At 36.8% G+C, this 19416-nt stretch overlaps 1 protein-coding gene across 18 annotated transcripts in view; it reads right to left on the reverse strand.

Moving 5' to 3' along the window:
* Nucleotides 1–482: 482 nt before the first annotated feature.
* The window catches only part of cadm2a (cell adhesion molecule 2a), an 877490-nt gene continuing 858556 nt past the window's right edge, over nucleotides 483–19416 (reverse strand). For 17 of the 18 annotated variants that reach the window (XM_073914207.1, XM_073914201.1, XM_073914196.1 and 14 more), the window contains 2 exons: nucleotides 6372–6491; nucleotides 483–2666 (listed from right to left, as the gene is read on the reverse strand). In XM_073914207.1, coding sequence (XP_073770308.1) covers nucleotides 2548–2666; nucleotides 6372–6491 — 239 coding nt within the window. In that variant the 3' untranslated portion in view covers nucleotides 483–2547. 18 annotated transcript variants of the gene reach the window in all.

The following is a 19416-nucleotide window of genomic DNA, read 5'->3' on the forward strand; positions in this document are numbered from 1 at the left end:
CTTCTGCGACAAGACCGTCTGCTCGAGATAAGAAATAAATTTTATTTTCGTTAATTCTTTAATCAAAAAAAAAGTCTATATTAAAAAAAAATTTATATTCATAAATGAGTAATAAAAAATATAATTTTTTTATATTGTCTCTACATTCCCTTCAAATGTTTTAGCAGTCTGTGAGTCTCTTGCATTGTATTCTTTCAGCCATGGTGAATGCACGAAGAGTAAAGGCCCTTGCTCTTGCATGCCTTTATTTCGGACACCGCGAGAACAGTTTCTCTCCCATGATGCACGACAAAACTGAAAATTCGGTGTGACTGCCACAAGGGGGCGTAATCCAACAGTCATTTACAAATGCAGTGTGCAGTGGAAAGGCGGTTTGAGGGTCCAAAAAGAGCCACATATTGATAATTAATGTTATGATAGTTGTTATAACATCAAGTTATGATTGAATCGTCTCTTGTTACAGATATAAAATAGTTTGACAACAAGCAGGAAATGTTCATTGGCCATTGGCATCACCACATTGAAATTTTACATAGAGGTGATGATTTTTAAAAACCTTAGCGAAAAAGTTTTCATTTTCAGGCCCTTCAGTATGCCACTGTTGTGTAAATGAACAACCAAAACAAGTTTTCCATTTGAATTACTTGAAAATGTCATATAAACATACCCTAAATCTCTCATTCAACAAATACATAGCTTTGCCATTTCAACAAGCATCCCACTGCTGTTGTACTAATTGAGTGATTTTCAGTTAAGCAATATTAAATAATTTACACTGTAAGTTTAACAAAAAACAAAAAACTTCAATTTTTTTTTCTTCAAAATGTGTGATACTTATACAGTATATACATGCCTTGAGCTAAAGCAAAGGTTATGAAGTTGTCAAGAATCTTTTATTGTCAGGTAAGATGATAAAAAATAATAATAAAAAACAATTTCCCCCACCAATATTTAGATTAGCTAATATACAAACTTCATGGAATTAGGGATCCCCAAAGTCTAACAACAATTTTCACTAGTTACCACATTTAGCAGATATATTATACAGCCTTAGCAAGGTTGTCTATTCATTGTAGAAATCAACAAAAGAACAGAAAAGAGACCATAACTTCATGAACACCATCAACGCAAACTTCAGTTAATCTGATGTCCAGTTTGGGTTATGAAAATCAAAGTTAGCTATTTGTACATCGTGATCGCTGCATTTTTGAATTGATGTGAGTCATTTTGTGCTTATTTGTTTGGACTAATATGTGGGATGAGCAAGTGAGTGACACATTGTGTGCATTGGCAGCATTCTCTCAATGTTTGTGAAATGTTCAGGTTTGCATAAAAGGTTGTTTGAGATCTTTCATGGACCGATATCAATCTGAGCAGTGATGTGAAAGTTTAAGAGCACTGAAATAGTTGCACACTACTTTTTGTTATCGCCTTCTGTGTTATGAGATTTCTTGTGTTGGGCACAGCGGTTGTGTAAACAGCTGAAAGGATGACATATTGGATGGTTACCACCTCATCCGTGAATCTGCTGTGTATGGGGAGGTCTTTAGGGGGGCTGATCAGTGCAGAGATACACAAAACTGTCCAAACAGTGGCGAGGCATCATCAAACTACACAAACACACAACAGGGCTTGCTCTTTCTTCGCCTGGTTGCTAATTTACTAAATTCACTATGGTTTTTTCGGTGGCCGAAGTTGGTTAACCTAACCGCTTGACCAAATTCAATAATACAAGGTGATTTTTTTTTTTTTTTTTTGGGTGGAACACACTGAGACCTTCTGTGGAGCTATTCGTTTATCAATATCTACAGTTCAAGTACAAAATACTGATTTTAGCCATAGTGTGAGCTGTCGGTTTCACATCATGTAATGGTAATTTGGAAAATGGAGCATTTCTACATACCGATAACATTATTAACACCTAAAAATCTGTAGAATAAAAAGGGAACCTCCCTCACTTCAAGTCTGAGTATATTTTTACTACTGTACATCATTTTTTTGGGGAGAAACATCACAATTAATGGATTCAGCATGAATCACAAACAAAATAAAAGTAGAAATTATTAAAAAATAACAGAGCACAAAACATTTCCCATAAATCATAACGCTGAAGATAAAAAGCAAGCAACCAATCAGAGAGGCCTGACAGAAAACATGAAGGCATTGACTGAAATTCAGCGGACGTCTGTATATTTAGGCACTGTGAGAGGATGAAGGGCGAGTCCTTACTGAAGAATGGCTGCGGACTTTTTTTTGTTTTCATATTTGGAGACATTTTTGTACTGCTTTGGGGTATTTTACAGCTATATAATGATTACAAAAGGTGACATCTTCAGCAAATAAGTTGCTCATAAAAAGTAGCAGGTGAGCTGTTATTGAAAAAGGCTAAAGAAAACCAAACCAGTATGAAAAAAAATGAACAGATAAGAAATGTGAAAAGAAGCTTCCGCTGCTTTCTGAAGAAGTTCCTACACGGTGCAGGGAAGGAGGGAAGGAACGAGAGGACAAAGAGAGAGAGAGAGAGAGGAGCGGAGTGCCACTTGCAGTCTAAATGAAATACTCTTTCTTCTCTTCTGCGTGTGCGTGGTTGCCGTCAGCATTGATGATGGCTGTGTCTGCGTCCGGGGCGTCATCCGCTCCTTTGGCTTCATTTGTCAAGTATGTGCCTGGAAAAACACACGGCACACATCAGCAAAATGATGGTGACTTCAAAATGCCAAGTAAATTACTACTGTAAGAAAAAAGTACTATTGATAACAAATAAAATTACTATTATAGAAAGTAGTAGTATGCCTTTTAACTCTTTCCCCACCATTGTGGCCATCATGTGTCTGAAGCATCGTCTAACTCATAGTGTATGCTTGACATTTTATTCATTTTCATAGTTATAGGCTGGTGAACGGTGAACATATAAATAATTCATCTGCTGCTTGATTTTTAGATCTGGAGATATTTCAGAAGATGCATAATTATAATCAAGGTGTTCCAATTAAACAACGTGTTCAAAACTACAAGACACTAGTAGTCTTGAACACCTTGATTAGTTGGATCAGCTGTATTTGGGTCACACTTTACAATTAGGTTCATTAGTTAATGTTAATTAATGCATTTACTAACATGAACAAACAATGAACAATACATTTACTACAGTATTCATGTCAGTAAACGTTAATCAAAATACAGTTGTTCATTGTTAGTTCATGTTAACTCACAGTAAATTAACTAATATTAACAAGCATGGACTTGGAAGTTAATAATGGATTAGTAAATGTTCAATTATGATTAATAAATGCTGTACAAGTGTTGTTTATCATAAGTTCATATTAGTAAATGGATTAACTAATGAACCTTATTGTAAAGTGTGACCTGTATTTGATTAAGGTTGGTGCAAAACTGTGCTGAGCTGGGGCCCTCCAGGAATCGAGTTTGAGACCCATGCTGTACTGTATAACAGGAAAACATGGTGGAAAAGCTTTTTGTGTCATAAAGTCACAAGTTAAATTCTGTTCATGGGTGAAAGAGCTGCACAATCATAGTTAGAAAATTCTGTCAATGGCATGGAAGTCTTGTCATAAATAAACGGTAAAACAATACCTGTGCCAAAAATCACATGCTATTAAGTATATGTTGTTATGAATAAAAAGAATTAGGACATTCTATCCACTTTATATACTGTTCTTAGCATACTTTAGACCTATTTCTTTGTTGCGGCATGGAGGGTGTAAAAGTGACCAGCCTCTTCCGGTAGAATGCTTAGAACTTACATTTAGAACTGTCATTAGCTAGAACAGCATTCTCAACTGGTGGTTTTGGATCCAAAACTAAGAGGCAAAACCGTTTTGAGTGGGTTACGAAGTGTTTTTATTATGTACTTTTTTTTTTGAAAGATATTGAAAGTTTGTTAAAAGTTGTTTATGATTCTGTCAGATGCGGTTCAAGTGCTAGAGAAAAAACATTCTCCTAAATCAGTGTCTGGCATCAGATAAGATGTTGAAATACAGTGTCAGTGTTATCAACCTGTCAGCTATTATTCTGTGCTCAGCGGACTCTTTAAGTGCACACACATATATCACATGTATTATAAAGAGCAAACCATATAACTGGCATGCAATTTAATAAGTATGTAATTTTCTAATATGACCAATAAAAAGACATTATTGATAATGCTTATTTGCATGTTGATTCTATTAATTGGGAGAAGTTTGTTTCGTTTAGTTTGTGTGTATTGTGTATTTACCATAGTATGTCTTTTTCTGTCATTAAAATGGCACTTTATTTTTATTCTGTGCCGTTCTTTCATTTATAGTGTTAATGAAGTGGGATGATACGTGCATGTCTAACATTTTAATAAATTACATTTGTTTGAATTGGTTATATGTTTGATCTCTTTAGCGATGACAATCGGCTCTAAATCAAAAGTACAAGATACCATCTGACGATGAGGGTAAAAGACAGCAGCTTGCAGCATTTGATGTCCATTCCCATAACACTGCATTTTTTAAATAATTAGTCTCGGAGATGGCGCTGATCAACAGCAGTATTAGGTCAATGATGTTAAAAGCAAGTAAAATAGATTAACACTTTTGTTGGAAGCTGTCTAAATGTGACTCTTTGTAAAGCATAATTAATAATTTTGAAATCAGGAGATTATAAAAAATGTCTTTAATAGAGAAGTAGGGAATGTTTGATGAAACATTTCATCAATGGTGACAAAAAGATTGTCATAAATTATAGAAAAAAATCAATCAGTGCAGTGTTAATTTTGTCAAAATATGTGTTGCCCATAACTTGACAGAAACAGAAACTTGACAGTTCCTCTGCACCACTAATGTGACTGAAAACTATAAATTTACATGCTCTGATGTGCTCATTTAATAAATGAACAGTGCATGATTTTTGCTGAAAAAAAGATGAGAATAATATGTAGTCTAATAGATACATTCTCCAACATTAATTTTTGTGTGTATTGCGCTACTCATTTATTAGATTAGATGAGCCGATCGGAGCAGGCACATTCAGACCTGCTACAAGTTTCTGTTTATGTCAAGCCATTTTCACTGACGAAATTAACACTGCATCAATGGCAGGTAAACTAATCGCCAACATGATTACACCAAGTAGAACATGTTCTTGGATAAACATCTATGCGGATCCTTGGAACAACATTCCAATCAGCCAATCAGGGATACGTTTACAGTTTATGTTAAGCATATGCTTAGTTCAGACTGTACGATTTAGTAGGTACGTCACAGATGTTTTCACACTGCATGACTATCTGGGCTGGCGTCCCATTGCTGCTGTGTTTACACTGCAAGATGGATCGGGAACAGGGGGTATTACACTACATGACTTTACATCAGGAAGAAACGTTATCTTGGTTTGCAAACAATGTCTCACAACCAAACAAGTGAGAAGTGACATGAAAACAACGCAAGGTCACGTAGTATATCTTTTTTATTAACTAAATAATGAGAAAGAAGTGGTATAGAAAATGTACTTATTTTGCTCAACTGGCTTTTGAATGGTATTAGCAATTTCTCTTCAACTTTTTTTTTTCTTTTTCAACCCAGTTGTGGTATTGCTCAGATGACAAACAGACACAAGTGCCCCTGCCAAATTTACACTAGTTTTTCCTCCATTACTTGGGTCCTAATGGACAGAAAAGTAGGCCTTTTAACTTTATCCCAACCTACCGCTGGCCTGCAGAAACCCATGCTAGTGGATGCTGCTCTTTCATTAGCTGTAGCTCAATCGCAATGTTTTCAATCAGAACACATATCACACGGCATGATTTTGAATTGCTGACAGGTCAAGATATTTAGCACGTCAAATAGAATGTCACGGGTGTCGGCGACTCATCTGCGATTCTCTCAGATCGCGTCTTTGATAGTTCACACTGTGTAATTTTTACTTGTGTGAACAAGCACCGATTTTCCTGTGATTTCAGACATTTGTCGGTGATTTGTCAAAACCTGTCGATGAGTCAAAATCAAGGCTAAAATCATACGGTCTAAACTCGACATTAAGCTTACAGGTTTGTACACTTCTACATGATTCTTATACAACTATTATTCCTCTCTGATTTTGGGAATGATTTGCAGTTATGGTTGGGTTTTAGGGGAGGGAAAATATATGGATTACATTTTCCTACAAAAATTATGTTTAAGGATCACCACAGATGTTAATCCAGGATCGCATTGTACTTGGCAAATCATGACATGCTAAATTAATTGTTGTCATAAATGTCAGAAATTGTATGTAACAGACGCTAAAATTAAAAAAGCTCAGCAGCCATTGCTCAATTTTAAGCCTCAAGCAATCCTTCAGAAATCAGCATATCTGCCATGTTAGTCATTAAAGAAAAATCTCACCTTTATGTCGTGCCAGGTAGCGTCCCAATACAATAATTAAGCACAAAGTAGCGAACACGACGACAGCAACGATTCCACCGATTAAAGCGTGATCTGTGGCGCGTTTCAACTCATTAGGATCTGCAGAAGAGAGAGAAAGAGATAAAGCATTGTTAGTGACCTTCCTCACTTTATCATACTTTACCTTCAGAAACATTTGAAGGTTGACAACATAAAGTTTTAGCCTTGTCTTGTCCACTCAAATGAAGTTTGGTTTTGTCAAGAAGTACTGACAGATCAAGCCATATGGTGGTGTGACAGGAAACAAAGCATGCCTAGAATAATGACGAACACACTTCATCATTGTATACCAGCAACAAACAAACAGTACAAGTCATATCTCAGGGTCACTAATGCTCTCGGCGTCTTCCAGTAATGCTGTGAGTCAGCTCCTTAAGTGAATAATACCAGTCAGATCCTCTTTTCCTTGTAGTTTTGGGTAAATTAATAGAAGACAGAATAACAGGACAATCTTTTCAGCTTTGGCTGTCCATGCATTTTGAACACATAGAGTAGTGGAAAGCTTTCTGCGAAAGACACGACCTGCTGTTCAAATTGTAGGTAACGTCATTTCATCCCCATCCAGACAATGCTCCTGAATGAAGCTCTGAGCATATTGTTCATTTATAAGATGGGTCCATCACCGAGCTGCGGTTCTTTATTACGATCCCGCTTAGTGCCATTTGGAGTGGTATATTATAATTGACAGCATGCGTTGCATCTGCCACAGAGTGTGCGTTTAATCCGGCCTGTGCTTTGTGCTGCGGGAGCTTCCTAATCACTGCCTGCAATTACTGTATCAGCCGCACAAAGCCGGGATAAACTCAGGGCCAGAGAGCCATTCAAACAGTCCATCAGCTCTCATTTCAGTAATGGAGAATCCCACCTCGCATCGACGTCGGCTCCATCCCTCTGATTGACATCTCATAGGCTCTCTCAATAATAGCGTTTCTTCTTTTCTGTTGTGTTTACAGGAGGAGTATAAAACCTACAAGCTGCATCTGACTTCCCCGTGACAATCAATCACAATAGAAAAACAAAATATGTGCAGATCTCTATCACCCTTTTAGCGGCTTGCTGAAATATGAAATGTGGAGCGGCTACTCGTATCTGACAGGCACATGTTTCTGAATTTCCAACGGTGAAAGGCTGTGGTATTAAAGTCTCTCAATTTTTATGACATCAATAAATCAAACTTAAATCCCCAAAAGTATCTTATTGGAGCCGCACTTGGGACTTGAGGCTATCAAGCCGGTTCGCCATTAACCAAAATAGTTTTCACACCGAACCAAAAAAGCTACTAATGTCTATTAAACTATGAAAAGTAAGCAAGAATGCTAATTTTCCTTCACTGGCTGTGCTGGTGTGTTTTCAGACACATTTGTCCCTGAACGTTAGACTGTGAATCTCAAGTACATCCCTCAGTGTTGTGATAATTAGCCCTTCTCTGTCCTCGCTCTATTTTTATCAGGGCGCAGTGGGTTTGCCAGGCTGAGTGGCGTCCGAGTGCCAGTCCATTGACACCACGAGAGGCCTGTAATCTCAGACTGTATTAAGGATAATTTTTGCAGTCAGAGTGGAGATGTTGCATAGTTCATTTCATTAGTCGAGTCAAAACAAGAGTAGTTTACAGCTCCAGCTCTCACACTTTCCTAGTAAGTGAGTTATACAGTAGCTTCAAAAGTGGATACAATCTTTTTTTATAGGATTTTCTGAATTCTTTAGACAAAGAATTTTGGTAACACTTTACATTAAAGGACACAGAGTTAATGTTAGTTATACATTTACTAATAGAAACAAACAATGAACAATGCTTGTACACCACTTATTAGTCGTAGTTAGAGCCAGACAGAATCTGCTAACATATATTTCTGCTCAGAATTAAAACAAAAAAAATCTGCAGATTTCAGAATGATTAATACCTAAAGGGCCACGAAACACCAAAACACATTTTTTTTATGTCTATAATCATATATGTTGCTAAAAACACCAGCAGGACATATATATTTTTAGCTAACAGGTGAAAATAGGTTATTTTTGCTTTGTTTAGAGTACATTATTTCTTTTGGCATGAAGATTGTCTGTCTGTATCAGCCGGTACAAAGTGACATTGAGTTTTCAGGACATCTGTTCATTAAATCATGAGAAATACTTGGTTCGATCCAATCAGCACACTCTATTGTGAACGAGATGCTACTTCCTTAATATGCATGATTTAGCTTTGAGGGTGACGCAGTGGCACAGTAGGTAGTGCTGTCGCCTCACAGCAAGAAGGTCGCTGGTTCAAGCCTTGGCTGGGTCAGTTGGCGTTTCTGTGTGAAGTTTGCATGTTCTCCTTGCGTTTGCATGGGTTTCCTCCGGGTTCTCTGGTTTCCCCCACAGTACAAAGACATGCGAAACAGGTGAATTAAGTAGGCCAAATTATCCGTAGTGTATGAGTGTGTATGGTTATTCCCAGAGATGGGTTGCAGCTGGAAAACTTATTTTATTTAATTGATTTATGACATGATTTATTAATGAACTTATGATTTATAAATGATGATTTATAAATGAATGATTTATGTTCTTATCACTAGCATTGATATATTTTAACAAACAAATTAAGACACACACATACGCAACCACACACAAAGTGTCAACTTCAAAAAACTTGTAAAATGGTTAAATGTTGTGGTAAGCATTGTCGCCTCACAACAAGAAGATCACTGGTCCGAATCCCAGCTGGGCCAGTTGATTTCTCTGTGGGGTTTGCATGTTCTCCCCATGTTCGTGTGGGTTTCCTCCGGGTGCTCCGGTTTGTTTACCCCACAGTCCAAAGACATGCGCATGCCCATAGTGTGTGTGTGTGTTTGAATGAAAAGGTGTATAGGTGTTTATATATATATATATATATATATATATATATATATATATATATATATATATATATATATATATATATATATATATATATATATATAAATACATACATACATATATATATTTATATATATATTTATATTTTTATATATATATATATATATATATATATATATATATATATATATATATATATATATATATATATATATATATAAATATAAATATGTATATATACACACACACACACACACACACACACACACACACACATATTTGCCACCTCATCTTTCCTTTTGCCTTCATTCAGTTTGAATGAATTCCTCTCCACACCTCCTGTACTCTGCACTCTGACTTGTGCTCAAATCATCAGAGTGTTTGTCCGCAGACATGCAGTGAGCTCAACATAGCAGGATCCACCAGCAGACAAGTGATATGTTTCCTCTCCCCCAGCACACATTATCTTTTAATAAGGCCTGCGACAGTCCTTCCCTTATGATTTAACACTGAAGCACCGCACGCACATTCCTATTTTAATATTCATAATTTCATCCCCTGGCCCCCGCATTGTGTGGCGCAGGCAAATGTAACAAATTAAAGGCAATGAAACCGCATCGCTCCGACGGGGTGGGATATAAACTCGCCAGCGGCACGTCTGAGAAGAGCTTTTCAATCCGGCTGTGGCTAAACTACTCTGAAAACTGCAACAACACCCAGCGCGCAAACCCCAGCAGTCACATGAATTCTTAAAGGAAACGGTTCCAGTGGAGAAACATGCAGTCTTTTAACAAATCCACGGGGCAGGGGGGTGAAGAACAGGCCTCGCTGGGCGGCCATGTTGAGCTCTTGTCAAGATGACATTTCAAGGTGAGCGTTACCATTAACTCCACATGCTAATTCCAGAGACTAGCTGGGTGATTGTTGCGGTAATCGCTGAGATATTTGTATAAATGCCTTACAGGGTGATGATGAGTGTAGAAAACGGACGTCAACGCTTCGCTGATCTTCTTTACGCCATTGAAGGACAGTGACAGAGAAAGTGCTGAACTGGAAAGCTTCACCTTCATGGTACAATCGAAGACTGAAAATGAACATTTACTGGACGAACGCTGATGTGCTTCCAAACTGAAAGGTGCAAAATGATGGCTGGGCTACCGGAAGAATTGTAACGTATCAAAAAACACCACCATGGTTTAGTCTATACGGGAGGCAAACTGAATGGAAGTATGAAAATCCAGCACAAGCCATTCAATGGCATTTATGATTTGATTGCTGTAATGCATGATTTGCTCCGAGTCTCGGATTCAGACGTTCCACCACAATCAACCAGAAGCAAACCAAATTACGCATAAATTGTCAAATGCAGTGGAATGGAAAGATGGCATTATTAACCAAATTATGAGTTTAAGTGTGAGCTCATTAGACTTGATTAGGAACTCGGCTGGATATTAAGCTGTTTACCATCAGATACATCAACATTAGTCCTCTCTATCTGGGAACATCTGCAAACATCCGCCTTTAAATTAATTGTTGACTAATTTAAGGTACAGAATAATAATATTTATATTAATAATATTTTTTTGCTTATGTATTTGCATATTTTAGATGTTCCATATTTTATGTGATAGGTTTATATAATACATATTGAAAGGGGATGTGTTCGAACATATTGATTAAAAATGTTTATCATTATAAAATATGCAATGATTAAGCCATTTGCAGGTAAATTGATTCAACTAATGGTGTAAGTTTGGGGTGGAACTGTTTGTTTCAGCAATCAACAGGAGAGGTGAGGAGGGGTTTTTGTGGTGATTTCATTGGCACAGAAATTAGACCCTCTTCTACCAAACCATGTTTGATATAGAGATAATAATAATAATAATAATAATAATAATAATAATAATAATAATCATTCCTTTTCTTTTCGGAATGAACCGCCAACTTATCCAGCACATGTTTTACACAGCGGATGCCCTTCCAGCTGCAACCCATCACTGGGAAAAACCCTTACACACTCATTTACACACATACACTTTGGACAATTTAGCCTACCCAATTCCCCTATTCCACATGTCTTTGGACTTGTATGGGAACCGGTCCGGAGTACATGGAGAAAACTCATGCAAACACGGGGAAAATGTGCAAACTCTATACAGAAACGCCAACTGACCCAGACGAGGCTCAAACCAGCATCCTTCTTACAGTACATAAATAGAGAAGATGATAAAATACAAAGACAAGATACAGAATGTAGTATGCGGAATAAAGAGTAAGCTATTTTGAACAGATGAGTTTTAAGTCTGGATTTAAACAGGAGAGAGTCAGTGTAATGAGTATTGAATGGGTATGTGTAAAATAGGTATTGAATGTCATGGTTTCTCCTGGCAACTATATTTTTAACAGTGCTGTTGACATGACATGTACCCAGATTTTGGTTTAAAAATTCCAAATATCCAAATAAAACAACATCACTGGCGATTACAACGGACTACAGAAAGCGATGATACTGAACTACTGAAATGTATTTCATAATTTGTATAATGACAGTTTCATGTAGGGAAAATGGAGTCACATGCATTGCTTATCTGTGATTCTGTGATTTTTCCTAGGCTTCAACAGAATCTAAAATTTCTTGATGGCTCTGTTTTTTTTTTTTATGAACTTTGATCTTTAGTTCTAATGTTCTATTGGTTTCAGATCAGGTGATTGGCTGGGCCATTCTAGCAGCTTTATTTTCTTTTCTGAAACCAGTTGAAAGTTTTCTTGGTTGTGTTTGAGATTATTGTCTTGCTGAAATGCCCACCCATGGTTTAATCTTTATCATCTTTGGGACTGAAGCAGATAATATTCATTTATGATGAATAGAGGCAGGCTAGCTTTCTAACTCTCGAGAGATTTCATCTGCTGTCTGCACTTTCTATTGATTACTTTGGTTATTACCAACATCTGTAATCAAACATATTTAACAATTTATTAAGAATTAAATATTGCAATTTCTGAAATATGGAATTTGTATTATTATTACTACTTTTGAAGTGAATTCCTCTGGACGATGTTTATTTATTTCTGCCACAATTTCAGTGTGTGTGTGTGTTCATAATATAATTTACATTTTTATTTTTACTGACTTGTAAAATTTCAGTAAAAAAGTGAAATTTATTTCCTCATAGTGAGACAACATACACTGAAAACAGTGCTGATAATGTGTTTATTCCCACAGACACACATGATCTTTGTGGTTTAATATTCGCACACACTTGTCCACATTGTGATTTGATTAGGTGTTCTGCACTACTTTTGATTCATTCATCTGAAATTTTCTAAATTCAGTGACACGGCTATCCCATCCACATTTTCATGACTGAAATCATAGGGCGCAGACACACAAGATTAATGCTGACCTATATCAAGGTTTCATTTTACAGTACAATTTTCGCCCATTCTGTGGAGGAAAAGCATTTTTCTCCATTTATTGACCATTCAGAAAGCTACAAGAGCTGAAAAATTGCCATTGAGATGAATAGGAATGTTAACAGACGACTTTCTCTAGGTATTATAAGCATTCTCTGCACCACAAGCCCTCAGAATGAGCTTAATAAAACATCCTACACACATTTTATGAGTACTTTACAGTCTCTTAAACAATCTAAAAGCACAGCATTGGCTGATTTCCCAGTTAATGGACATTATAGTGTCCTTTCTTTCTAGGAAGGCATATGAATATTCTGCCTCGCACTTGAAGAGCCTATAGTTTATATTCACTTTCTCTACATACAAGCTTAGTTTTATTCATAACAAACCGCCAGCTGTAAAAGCCAGCCAATTAAATAATACCCAGGGTCTCTAGGACTCTGTAAATAAATATATAAAGATAAATAATGGCTTAATGCACTGCTTAATAAATCAATTATTCTCCATTTTCTGCTGAGATGGAACATTTGACAATTGTGTCTAATGGAAAACTGTTACCAGGAAGAAAAGAGGCAGTTGTTTTTGAGTTATGGCTCACATAGGGGGCCATTCTGAGAAATAAACGTTAAGCATCCAAATCAACCAAGACATCCACTCTCTATCCAAGCAGAAATAAAAAAGCTCCCTGTCTGTCTTTCACATCCCTTTGCTCTGCACAGCAGCCTCTTAAATGACCTGTTAGTCTGTAGAGGGCTGATTTACATATCGGACGCTCTTGAGAGATGGACTAAAGCCAAACAGGGGCAAAGGTGGACCGCTGAGTTGGTCAGCATAGTTTAATTAGATTTTCAAAACAAATTACAGCTTTTAATAGTGTTTAAAAAAGGGTCAGGAGAGAGACAGAATGATTTAACCCAAACTGAGTGAAAGAGGAAAACAATATACAGGTGTTCTCCACCAAGAAGCACGAGCCGACAAATTCCAGAATGATTTGGAGATGTTACACTATAACATTTATAATTAGGTCATCATGCTTCAAAGTTGATCTGCGGTGAATGCGGGGAAATGGCGAGAGTGTTCATTTCGGCAAATTAAAGCAGCTCGAGGCTTCCAGAGGATTACTTAAAGTGTCTCCTTTCCACGGAAACAAAATGAATGAAGAGAGTCTTATTCGTAATTCATATTCGATGGCAGAGTTTAATGATTTTTCTTTTTTTCCCTTTCCTGTTATATTTTAAATTGTTGCCATAAGTCTTCCCTCGACATGACTTAATGTGACAGATCATCAATAACCATGCTGCGTGACCGAGGAAAAAGACCTTTGCATTACATTTTAATTCCTCCTGTGTTGTGTCATTTTCCGAACGGAGAGCAAGGAGCCACTTAGGACTCCTGTCTCAATATTTAACTGACCCTCCAGGGACATGGCAGCTCAAACTTTGACTTATCCATTTAAACAGAGCCGCTTTCAGCTGCTGTCCTCTGGCAGCCCCTCTAAGGAAATGCTTTTTCATCCTGGATCACACCTTTCCTAGAGTTCAGATCAATAATTCCGAAACGCTCGTTGATATGAAGTTCAAAATCATTTTAATCCTTCTACTCAGAATCAGCAGCCAGATGAATGAATACTTGAGCATCTCTTTCTCACTCTTTGCTTCTTAAACCTTATTCTGGAGTCAGTTTTTTTGGTATGCTGTATCTTAATTGTAGAAATGTCCATACAGATTCCAAAGGCAGATACTGATTAGATTAGGGCCTGTTTAATGGACTTTGGGGGTTTTACAATGTAGTCACATGTTGATCGGTCATTTTTTTATGTCTCAGTGTTTGGACTTTGGTCACATGGTCAAGAAAGATACAAAATAGGTGGTAAACTTTGCTCTGGTCTCTTTTCCTGCTCTGCTCTGCTTCTCTCTCGCTCTGGAGTCTATCTTCGCTGACTCTACTGCTATCAGGCTCTCTATGGCCCTGTTTACTATTACGTTTTAGTTTTAGTTTTCGAGTCGACATGTTAACTTACACTAACCCTAATCTTAACCTTAACCTTAACCCCAACCTTACAGTCTACTTATGATCTAATGAGAATTAATTGGCATGTAGATGCAATGTAATTTATATTCAACAAATGGACCATCAAAATAAAGTGACTGTAAAAAATTTACTGTAGTTGGATTGCTCTTAAACTCCTAGGTTTGCTTTCTGCATTTGAACCGTGGCAACAAGCGTAACTGATCTATCACCATTGTTGGTCAATATTGTGTTACTAATAATGCGTTAGCGTAATGCATGACTTTTCACATTAACTAATATTATAATGCATAACTGTCGTTATCTTTAGAATATGATGCGTTTGTCCATTACTTGGTAAGTTTTTGGCTGCAGTCTTGCTCACATCTTTCTGTTTACAGCGGTGACGCATTGTGGGACTGGTGGATGCCAACAAACCACCGTGAAGAAGACACATCATTTATGAGGTGCCAAACTGGACAAAAGTAAGCGAAAGCAGAGACCAAATGTGCGCGAGGTACACCAAGTGTGCGCGCGAGAGAACCCGAGTTCGCAGGAGAGAGACCGGTTGCGTGCATGAGAGGACAAGTGTGCTCGCTAGAGAGACTATTAACATTACTATTATTAATTACAATTACTAATACTACTATGTTTGTTGTTTTTTTAATAATTTGTAATTTTGTAATAGTTTTTGTGACAAATTTCTGTTATATTTAAGAACAAGTTATTAAAATGTATAGTGTAATATTGCGCTGAAAAATGCTCATTTATTTTTTTATTGTTAAACATATTTTTGCAGTTGTTATTCAACAGCAGATTTTGCACTTTGAATAAACACAGCTTTACTTTCCATAAGTTGCTGACATAAAATGTTTAATTTTTGGTCAGTTTTAAAATGGCTCATAGATTTCATTTTTTGAGCAGCTGTTATGTTTTTGTTTTGTTTAGAATTTCTAAAATGTATGGTTATCTATAAAAGGTGCTGAGTTTCACCAAACTGATTCTGAATGATAAATTAGATTATACTTTCATTTATTTATTTTTCTAAAGATTTTGTGTTTGTTGCATATTGTCACTTTTTTCAAACTCAAGCTGTGAAGGAACATGTTTAAGGGTTAAATACAAACCTTTATGATGCCGAAGCAAATTTAGTTTTATCTTTTTTGTTCCTGAAAATATTTTTCAGCTGGTTTATCAACTTGTGATATTTTTTTTTTGTGTGTGCTGCTAGTCTGTTTAAAAAGTACTTTTAGTTTAAGTTTGTCTTGTATTTTAGTTGTGAGAATGCAAATTAATAAAACTGTGAAGTTGATCAATAGTATTTTCCATGCAGCACTGAAGTGACATTAATGGAAGCATTAAAAAAGCATTCTTTGGAAAAGTAATTAAAAAAATGTCTTTTAACAGTAATGCATTACTTTTTGGTGTAAGTAATTGATAAAGTAAAAAAAGTTTTTTTTTTGAATGAAGTAACTAGTAACTGTAACTGGCTATTTTAACACAACATTGCCTATCCCAAAATGCATTTTGTGTCATACCTAATTATAACCAAAATATTCAAATTTCAGACAAAATGTGGTTGGGGTTAGCTTTTGTACGTTAAAAAGACAGATAATGTGACATTTCGATTTTTAAACATTCCTATTAATGTTTCCTTTAAAAGGAAGAAACTATATTATAAATTTTTTTCCTACCAAAAAATAAATCTACAAACTTCAGCACAAACTTCTCTTCAGCATTTTGCTTCAATTTTACATCAGTAACAAATGTCAAATGCATTAACAAACAATCTAAAATAATTGAAAAAAAATTGTAAGGCCTGTAAAAGCTAAAGCACTCTAATTTGTTAATGGCATGTGAATGTTCAGTTCATAAAAAGTGCAGATAAAAAATGACGAGTACTCGGCAGTAATTTAAGTCACATAGAATCATGATAGGATTATTCAAGCAACACATTCGCAGCTACAAGTGTTCACATGACTTGAGGAAATAACTCAAACACGGCTCTAGACTTCTCACAAAGCACTAATTGGATGAACAAAGCTTTCCAAGGCGGCACGCATTGCTTGCAGACCAGGAACAAAGTGTTGGAACTTGCAAATGACTCTCTGAGGATTGCTCATTTGTTTGCTTCTTACTGGGACTACAGCCCATGAACGACACCGAATCCAGGCCACAACTGACAAACCCACGTCTTCCCATTATACTCCTGTGGTGCGGCCATGTTGAGTAATTGCTGGGTTTCTGGTCAACGCTTCAAGAAACATATGTTCACTCCACACTGCGAGACTCCTTGCAGGAAGCTAGTACTTTCCAGCCATGTATAACGTGTTTCTTTTGACAAAGGGTCTTGGAGGAATCCACAATGACCTACAGCGGAAATAATAGGACATAATTCCAAATAATTGGGATTTTTTTCAAGCCAACATATTTCAAAAGCTTCAAAAACTTCAGTTCTTCCAAGATAGCCCCTTTTCTGTTTATGTCCTGGAGTAAAATCCAATTAAGCTGGGTAATTCTTGGCAGACGCTGGACAAGTTGAAGAAAGTTTTGTAATAATTTGGCAAAACTATTGCGCTTTGTTGTCCTCCCTTTTCATTTCTGGCCTTGGCTAATGAACCCAAGCTCAGACCCTCCTTAAAACAGATACATTTCTGCACTTTCTCCCTGTCCAAAGACAAAAGCATGACCAATCATTATCCCTATAAAAGTGCCTCTGTGGGACAATAACGGCGCAGGGGTCTACGGCAGGGCACTTTCATGCTGATTATGAGAAGTGAGCTGTAAATATTTTAAAATTCTCAGCATCCCCAGTACTTTATTCAACCTTTCAGCTTCATAAGGTCACAGCTAATTTGCAAGCCATAAAAACCCATTTGGCAGATTTAGCAGGGATGGGAGACGCACTGATGGCATCGTCTGGTTCCCGTGTTTCTTTGAAGAAGAGTTATTATTCCCATTAAGCCCAGCAGAACGACGAGGCCAGAAATTCGCCGCTGGTACGCCCCCATTGATCGCAGGCAGGAGGATGAGCTGCTAATGCATTTAGAGAAATAAGATCTGTTAACACTGCAGACGTTCGGCATTACAAGCTCAGAAAGAAATCTGCTTGGACGGAGGGCATATGTGTGGTATTTCATCCTCACAAATAGCTGATTCAATTCTGCTTGATTCTGGTTTTAAACACAATGCAGTTGAAGCATAATTCCAGCAATACCTGGCAGAAAACAGGGATATCTTCCGGAATAGTCAGTCTGATGCCGGATCAACTTTAATCTTGCATCAAAGATCCACAAAATCCCATGTTTAGTCCAAGTTATCCTCAAATTTAACCGAGTGAGTCACTTTGAAGAATGGAACAGAGATAAAATACGAGCCCAGACGTTTTGTTTTTGTCCAAAGTTCCCTCAGAGTTGCACTAGCAGGCCTGTAACCCTCACAAGTGCCACGGAAATAGGGAGACATTCAAACAACCTTATGTGGAGTCCATGGGGAGGGCAACATTTTTTTGGATACACCTTATAAATCACACTGTCTATATTTAGCTGAAACATTCATAAACAAGAAACAAAACAGACCCTAATACCCCTGAGACTGGACGCTCACTGCAAGGATCTAGAGAACACTTATGTCACATGGTACAAATGTGCCTAGAGGCTTAACTGATGGGAACTGTTGTCAAGACCCTTAAAAGATATACAAACTCTTGATAGAGGATGGTTAAGGGAACCACAGTACCGTTTAATTCAGACAATACAAACTCTTGATAGAGGATGGTTAAGGGAACCACAGTACCATTTAATTCAGACAATACTAACTCTGGATGGAGGATGATTATGAAACCATAGTGCCATTTAATTCAGACAATTAAAACTTGCTCCAAAACCAATATACTCTTGCTGATATTATGATTTACCTATGCAAAAACTAATGTCAGTGCTTAAAAGTGCAAGTTTTCCAATAAAATTGGAATTTCCTGAGGTAGCAGGTGTTTCCACTATTTGGCTGTATACAGATTACTAAGCACATCTTAGCACCACCATTGCACCACCCTGACTGCTATTTACAATAACCTTTTACAGAAATAAAAACCAATTGATTAAGATGGACATTGGATGACACAATTGTAAATTGAAATCTTCTGCTTTTCTTTATAAAGCCAAAGACTATAGAATACACAAGACTTGTCACTCATGTAGTTTTGAATGGAGAAATTGTAACATCATAATGCGAATGAAGCCCTGCCTTCTAGTACAGGAGCCAATCAGTGATCGATATAGACTGAAGATTCTCCAGGAGAGGGGCTTGGACCAGACTTGAGTTTTTGCAGATTTTAGAACAGTTAAATAAAACTGTAAAGAGAAAGTTATTGTTTAATTTTATTGGTGATTCCTAATATGAAGTTTAATAGTAAGCTTAGGAAGCAATTTTGTAGAATTTGAAGTTTCCCTTTGAAGACAAAATGCCTAAGCATACCACCCAAGAGGTGTTTAAAAGATGGCTGCCAAGTGAAATTACTTGCCTTAAAGATATTTTGATAAAGCTCAGACTCAGAGCATCACAAACAAATATTAGTATTATTACTCTTTCCAAAGTGAAAATGTAAAGTCTGCTGGAAGTGGTGTTAGTAAGACCAGCAGGGGTGATCCTAACATATATTAAATGTTACATATATTGGGGGGGGGGACTCTATACTGCTTAGTGTGTGCCATCTTTTGTATAAGATGTT

This window comes from Danio rerio, chromosome 10, assembly GCF_049306965.1.
Source record: "Danio rerio strain Tuebingen ecotype United States chromosome 10, GRCz12tu, whole genome shotgun sequence".
In the NCBI taxonomy this organism is placed as follows: domain Eukaryota; kingdom Metazoa; phylum Chordata; class Actinopteri; order Cypriniformes; family Danionidae; genus Danio; species Danio rerio.